At 36.6% G+C, this 7,770-nt stretch overlaps 1 protein-coding gene across 4 annotated transcripts; it reads left to right on the forward strand.

The window, feature by feature from the left end:
- The first annotated feature begins 1,035 nt into the window (after positions 1–1,035).
- On the forward strand, positions 1,036–6,579 carry LOC104714481 (putative G-type lectin S-receptor-like serine/threonine-protein kinase At1g61610). Of its 4 annotated transcripts, XM_087464951.1 has the most exons (8): positions 1,066–2,035; positions 2,119–2,434; positions 2,595–2,693; positions 2,777–2,985; positions 3,077–3,287; positions 3,376–3,613; positions 3,702–3,849; positions 3,949–4,476. In XM_087464951.1, the coding sequence occupies exons 1-8, from the start codon at positions 1,937–1,939 to the stop codon at positions 4,258–4,260; spliced, it is 1,632 nt and encodes a 543-aa protein (XP_087321077.1). In that variant the 5' UTR covers positions 1,066–1,936; the 3' UTR covers positions 4,261–4,476. The 4 variants fall into 4 exon arrangements, with proteins under 4 accessions (XP_087321074.1, XP_087321075.1, XP_087321076.1 ...); XM_087464948.1 differs by having other exon boundaries at positions 1,036–2,434; XM_087464949.1 differs by lacking the exons at positions 3,702–3,849; positions 3,949–4,476 and adding exons at positions 5,897–6,044; positions 6,146–6,579 and having other exon boundaries at positions 1,037–2,434.
- Positions 6,580–7,770: the final 1,191 nt, after the last annotated feature.

Raw genomic sequence — 7,770 nt, forward strand, 5'->3', positions numbered from 1 at the left:
TATAATTACTGTTAACCCCTACATAATTTTGTTTTTACCGATTTGCTAAAAAAAAATCATTATCTTGTTTTTATTTTACATCCCAGAAGAAAAGAAGTAAGTATATTAAATTTGTAATCTGTAAAACTAAAAACTAAAAAAAATATCTAAGCAAATTATGCCATGTTTTAAAGGGTTTGTACCAAACTAGGCTGAAAGAAGAGTCAGTAGTGGTGGGGAGATTCTCCGGAAGTCATCATGCATGCGTTTGCCAATGTGATCATGTAGCTGTCAGAAAAATGTTGTTTGCTTTCACGCGTGTGATCTGCGTAAATGGAAATTGTGCTTTGTAATGAAAGTGAGATTCAACATAAAATTTTGAATTATGCATAATGCCATAGTGGGGGTTTGTAAAACGCCATTTAGTTTTCATATAAAATTAATAAATTAAAATTTTTTTTTTCGACATCATACATATTATTGAGCTTTATACTTCAACATCCGGTCAAAAACATACTTGGACAGATCCGGATACACGCATCAAAAACCTTCGAATATATCATCTGTGGACAGATCCAGGATATGCATTCGTGCATTTATCAGTCACTATACTAATCCAAATACAATGAACTTTTGAGGTGTCGATAAGTGTCTATCCCAATTGTATCATGTTACTATTAAGACTTCCAAAAAAATATAAAAAGATAGAAAAAACAAAATCTTGGATGTTCTCAATCTCAAGTCTCAACCGCCCAAATAAGGAAAGGTCGCATTTCAATAACGATGAAAAACGGACTGATATACAAATTTCTGGCCTTTAAAGTCACAGTTTTGCATTATATATTTCAAAGTCTATATTTTTTGCATTATATATTTCAAAGTCTATATAAAACGTGAAATATTCATATTCTTGTCATATTTGGTCAACACGATTCACCTGTTGTCCTTTTCAGTCGTTTGAATTTCTTTTGGAATTATTATTTCCACTAGTTTCCTCAACTAAAATGAATATATTGATGACTTTTCTCCTTTTATGTTAAAAAAAAAGGTATATACAAGTCATTAAGTGGAGAAAGACCAACTACGAAATATCAAGAGTCATTATTTTTGTTCTATTTTTTTTTTAAATCGTGGTTTAAAGATCTCAAAAGTATGGCAGGATTTTACAGAATCCTTACTTTGGTGATGAACCTTTTGATGTTGTTCCAACTATGTAGCATCGTATCTTGCTCCACAAGCAACTCAATCACCAGAAACCAGACGATACGAGACGGAGACTCACTGGTCAGCAATGATGGAAGCTTCGAGGTTGGATTCTTTAGTCCCAAAAATTCAACCTTAAGGTATGTTGGAATATGGTACAAGAACATCGAGCCTCAAACAGTTGTCTGGGTAGCGAATCGAGAGAAGCCATTGTTGGATCACAACGGAGCTTTGAAGATCGCAGATGACGGGAACTTGGTGGTCGTTAATGGTCAAAACGTAACAGTTTGGTCCACAAGTGCTAAGCCCGAGTCAAACAACACCGTTGCTGCTCTGTTGAGAACAGGGGATTTGGTTCTGTCTTCAGATTCAGACAGAAACAAATGGTATTGGGAGAGTTTTGACAATCCAACAGATACTTTCTTGCCGAGTATGAGGGTTCGGGTGGATCCTTCACTGGGAGAAAATCACGGTTTTGTTCCGTGGAAATCCGAAAATGATCCTTCACCAGGAAGGTATTCAATGGGGATTGATCCTAATGGAGCACCAGAGATTGTGATTTGGGAAGGGGAGAAGAGGAAATGGCGTAGCGGACCGTGGAACTCGGCTATATTTACCGGTATACCGGATATGCACCGAGTCACAAACTATATTAGAGGGTTTAAGCTCTCTCCTCCTGATCGAGATGGTATCGTGTATTTCACTTATGTTACCATAAACAGTTCTGATTTCTTGAGGTTTCGGATTAGGTTTGATGGCGTACAAGAGCAGTTTAGATGGAATAAGGATGCCAAGAACTGGACTTTGCTTCAAAAGAAACCGGACACGGAATGCGAGAACTATAACCGTTGCGGTAATTACAGTGTATGTGATGATAGCAAAGAGTTTGGTTCCGGTAAATGCAGCTGCATTGATGGGTTTGAGCCGGTTTATCAGGATCAATGGAACAACATGAATTTTTCGGGTGGGTGCAAGAGAAGAGTTGCATTGAATTGTAGTCAGAATCTGGTTGCGGATAAAAGAGATGGGTTTAAGGTGCTAAAGCGAATGAAGTTGCCTGATTTTGGATCAGTTGTTCCACTTAACAGCTTAGTAACTTGTAAAGATGTATGCGTGAGGGACTGCTCGTGTAATGCTTATGCGGTTGTAGGAGGGATCGGATGTATGATTTGGACCCGTGAGTTGATCGATATAGAGCGTTTTAAGCTTGGTGGAAACTATATCAACATCCGGCTGGCAGGTTCTGAACTAGGTTTGTAAAAATGTTTAAGCTCTCAGATAACATTTTAAAAGATTTTTTTTTTTTTTTTTTGGGTTTAAGGTGAATATAAAAAAAGATTTTAAAAGATTTAACCATGACTAACTGAAATCTGTATCCTGAAGTAAGTTGGTTTCTTTGGTTGTGTATACAGGTGGAAAGGAGAAACCGAAAATTTGGATAATTATTGTCAGTGTTATAGGTGCATTCTTGCTAGGATTATGCATTTGGATCTCATGTAAAAGGCTTAAAGGTAAAGCCTCTACTCGCACATAGTCTTGTTTAAAAAAATTTAACTGCTAAGCCTAAGACTGTCAAATATTTCATGATCTGCAGCTTTCTTGTGGAAGAAGAAAGATCTTCCAGTTTCTGATACAAGAGATAACTCGGTTAACTTCAAAAGCTCACCGATCAATGTTCTAGTTGGGGATCAAGTTGACACACCTGATTTGCCAGTTTTCAGTTTCGACAGCGTAGCCTCAGCAACAGGAGATTTCGCTGAAGAAAACAAACTTGGACAGGGCGGATTCGGTACTGTATATAAGGTGAAACAATCGAAAATGTCCTGAAAATAATGTTGGATAATAAAATTTTGCTATGTAAAAAAGAACTTATGTGTTATATATGTTTGTACAGGGAAACTTTTCAGAAGGAAGAGAGATCGCGGTGAAGAGACTATCAGGGAAGTCTAAGCAAGGACTAGAGGAATTCAAGAACGAGATCTTACTAATTGCGAAACTCCAACATCGGAATCTTGTTAGATTACTAGGATGTTGCATTGAAGATAACGAGAAGATGCTTCTTTATGAATACATGCCAAACAAGAGTTTAGATCGCTTCCTTTTTGGTATGTTTTCTTTTTTCTAAACAATGTCAATAATAAGGTTCAGAAGCTTTTGTGGATTTGAGTATATGATATCGATGTCTCTGGACAGATGAGAGTAAACGAGGAAGTTTGGACTGGAGAAAACGATGGGAGATCATTGGAGGAATTGCTAGAGGATTGCTTTACTTGCATAGAGACTCAAGACTAAAGATCATTCACCGTGACCTAAAAGCTAGCAATATCTTGCTAGACACGGAAATGAATCCAAAGATTTCGGATTTCGGTATGGCTAGGATCTTTAACTACCGACAAGACCATGCCAACACGATCCGAGTCGTCGGCACATAGTAACTAAACAAACATCTTTATCTTCGTTAATCAACATAAAACTGTATTAATTTCTAATATTTTTTTTTTAATGTTCAAAATGTGAAGTGGTTATATGGCTCCGGAGTATGCAATGGAGGGGATCTTTTCAGAGAAATCTGATGTGTATAGCTTTGGAGTGTTGATATTGGAGATTGTGAGTGGAAGAAAAAACATTAGCTTTCGAGGATCTGAACATGGAAGTCTCATCGGTTATGTAAGTTTCTATTCTTTTCAGGTTTAGTTTATAGTTCGGTTTGGTTCGCTTAGAAATTTTTTTTGGTTACTAAATGTTCTAAACGGAAAACAAAATCAGGCGTGGTATTTATGGAGCCAAGGAAAGACAAGAGAGATGATAGATCCAACTGTGGAGGACAGTCGAGACGTAGCGGAAGCGATGAGATGCATTCACGTGGGGATGTTGTGTACACAAGACTCAGTCATCCACAGACCAAACATGGGTTCGGTATTGTTGATGTTGGAGAGTCGAACAGGTCAACTTCCACGTCCGAGACAGCCTACCTTCCATTCGTTCTTGTACTCCGGTGAGATTGATGAACTAAACTTGGATGGTCAAGATGTTGCCACGGTCAACGATGTTACTTTCACCACAATTGTTGGTAGATGACTCTCATTGACCATAAATTAGTCTTCCCCTACGCTCCTTTGACTATTCGTCGTGTTTTCCCCATAGATTTAAACTTTTGTACATAATTAAAATGTTTGTTTGTTAAAAATAGCATACGTAATTGGATCTTTTTTTTTTTTGGTGAGAGCATACGTAATTGGATCTGTACATTGAGGAGAAATATATATATATATATTTTTTTTTTAAAAACAACAACTCGATCGGATTTTGTAACACTTGTTATTCTTTTTGTTTGGGTCAACTACATACTGATTTGTGAAAGAAAAAGCGTTGTTGTTCAAACATAAATTGGAGATGTTGGATTAACATCTAAAAGGAGGACTTGGTCGTTGAAGATTTGAGAGTATTCAAGTAATGTAAAGACTAGTGCAAGTCTTTTTGTTATATGTATGAAGTTATTTGAGAGTATCCATTGGTAATGAAGTTATTTTACCTTCAAATTATTTTTATATTAATGTTCTAATATGAATCACCAACTTGCTACTAACCTTTAGTTATATGGTCTAATGGACTTCTCATGAGATAGAAGTTTGTTCTATGGTTTACTTTTGTAGCTTACCATTATTGTGAATGTTGTAGTAGTTGTTTGTTTTTTTTTTTTTTTTTTTTTTTTAAATGATTTTTTTCCTTATAAGTAAATATGTATTTGATATTTTGATTGCTTAGAATATATATCTTAGTCAATTATGTTTTTTTTAAAAAAAAATTGTCTAATCATTATTAAAGCTCTTTAGTTTTTACCCTAAAGCGCTTGACTGCTTGTATTATATTATTTTATGAACATTATAGTAAACTAGAGAATTGTAAATGTAAGAATCATTAAATGAGAATTTTAAAGTTTGAAGAATTACTATTGGTTAATAATTATGAATATAAATGATGCATTTATAATTAAAAACTAAATATTTTTCTTAATTTATGTGAAATTTTTTAAAAAACCATTCTTTCTGATATATAGAGAGTTTGATTTTCTAAGATTCTTGTGACTCTGATCTCATCTATTTATTTATAATTTTGTAAAATTATAAATCACACAAGATTTTAGTTTTGGCCCACCTCACTAATATTAGAATTGTTATCTTCAACCTCATATTTTCTTAACAAATATAATTCTCAAGTATAAATGTAAAAAAAAAAAAAAACGATAAGGAACTTGGATAATTAATGCTCATAAAACTCACTAGATAAATCTCTTAGTTGGAAATTGCTTATTCATAGTTGTTCTAGCTTTAATCTTAGGTGCTTCTACTTTCCTGACTTCATAGCTGTAAGTCTGTTTTGTTTGTCTAACTCAGCTTTTTTTATCTTCTCCAACAATTCAGAGTCTATCTTTTTTCTTTGCTTTTGATTATACCTTGATATTAAGCTTGTGTTGTGATGAGAATTGTTAGTGATATAGGGAGAGTTTAATTTTCTAAAATTCTTATGACTGATCTCATATTTGATGCTTAGATTCCCATATGAATTTTTACACCACCACACATTTCAACAATCACACTTTGGTAATGTCGTAAACTTACTTAAAATTGAACTATGATTTCCATGTGTTCTTTCATCCTCCGTATATGTTATGCTTTTGATGTGATATAACTTTTGATATAGTTTTGATGTGAAGTGGTTATATGGCGCCGGAGTATGCAATGGAGGGGATCTTTTCAGAGAAATCTGATGTGTATAGCTTTGGAGTGTTGATATTGGAGATTGTGAGTGGAAGAAAAAACATTAGCTTTCGAGGATCTGAACATGGAAGTCTCATCGGTTATGTAAATTTCTATTCTTTTCAGGTTTAGTTTATAGTTCGGTTTGGTTCGCTTAGATATTTTTTTTGGTTACTAAAATGTTCTAAACGGAAAAACAAAATCAGGCGTGGTATTTATGGAGCCAAGGAAAGACAAAAGAGATGATAGATCCAACGTTGGACAGTCGAGACGTAGCGGAAGCGATGAGATGCATTCACGTGGGGATGTTGTGTACACAAGATTCAGTCATCCACAGACCAAACATGGGTTCGGTATTGTTGATGTTGGAGAGTCGAACGGGTCAACTTCCACGTCCGAGACAGCCTACCTTCCATTCGTTCTTGTACTCCGGTGAGATTGATGAACTAAACTTGGATGGTCAAGATGTTGCCACGGTCAACGATGTTACTTTCACCACAATTGTTGGTAGATGACTCTCATTGACCATAAATTAGTCTTCCCCTACGCTCCTTTGACTATTCGTCGTGTTTTTTTTTTTTTTTTGTTAAAGAGTATTCAATTTATAAAATATAATGCCCAATGGGCTATTTCCGGAGTAGGCCCATTTGCAATTATCCCAAGGGTCCAACTCATTTACAGTTAACAAAAACTAAACCGATGGAACAAAACCGGCCGGGTTCACAAACCGAACTTAACCATGGACCGTGAAACCCTAATTTGCAAAACGAAAAACTCGTTTGCAGCCGCCGCCCATACTTGCGGATACTCAGCCGGAACAGGACCTCCGGTGAGCCTGGACGACGGTAGCCGAACAGAGATGGTGATCCAAGATCCGTTTGCATCCTGCCACCGTAGAGCCGTTTTGGGAAGGAGGAAGAGATCCGATCTGCCCTTTGTCGAGGAGGTTTTCACGCTCAGTCGTGAGAGAAAAGAGGCAGCAGGGAGTAGATGAGCGGACCTTCGACGGTGGCTTAGCTCCGCCGAATCGGAGACTACCTCCCCTATCATAACCGATCCCGTGAAGCCTCCAGAATCTCCAGTCCTCCGATCTATCTAACTTCTTCTCTCGTTCGTCGCCGTGAATCTCCCTCTTCCGCTCCGCGTAGCAACTCCTCCGGTAGAGCTCTTACCGGCGGCGTCTCGCGGATTCTTCTCCTCTCCACTGCTCCCTTGATTTCGTCCATCAGCCTCGCCGGTAACATGCAAAGAGTCACGAATGAAAAACCATGGGCCGAGGGGTCCTCGCTGTCACCGGAATTAACGGAGGACCCAGATCGGAGCACGAGCTTGTGGTCAGAAGAAGAAGGATCTAGAGGAGAGAAAAAATCGCCGCGCGTGACTCTCACTCGCTCGACTTTTTCTTATTCGTCATGTTTTCCCCATAGATTTAAACTTTTGTACATAATTAAAATGTTTGTTTGTTAAAAATAGCATACGTAATTGGATCTTTTTTTTTTTTGGTGAGAGCATACGTAATTGGATCTGTACATTGAGGAGAAATATATATATATTTTTTTAAAAAACAACAACTCGATCGGATTTTGTAACACTTGTTGTTCTTTTTGTTTGGGTCAACTACATACTGATTTGTGAAAGAAAAAGCGTTGTTGTTCAAACATAAATTGGAGATGTTGGATTAACATCTAAAAGGAGGACTTGGTCGTTGAAGATTTGAGAGTATTCAAGTAATGTAAAGACTAGTGCAAGTCTTTTTGTTATATGTATGAAGTTATTTGAGAGTATCCATTGGTAATGAAGTTATTTTACCTTCAAATTATTTTTATATTAA

Source organism: Camelina sativa, chromosome 9 (assembly GCF_030686135.1).
Source record: "Camelina sativa cultivar CO46 ecotype springtype chromosome 9, ASM3068613v1".
Taxonomy (NCBI): Eukaryota; Viridiplantae; Streptophyta; class Magnoliopsida; order Brassicales; family Brassicaceae; genus Camelina; species Camelina sativa.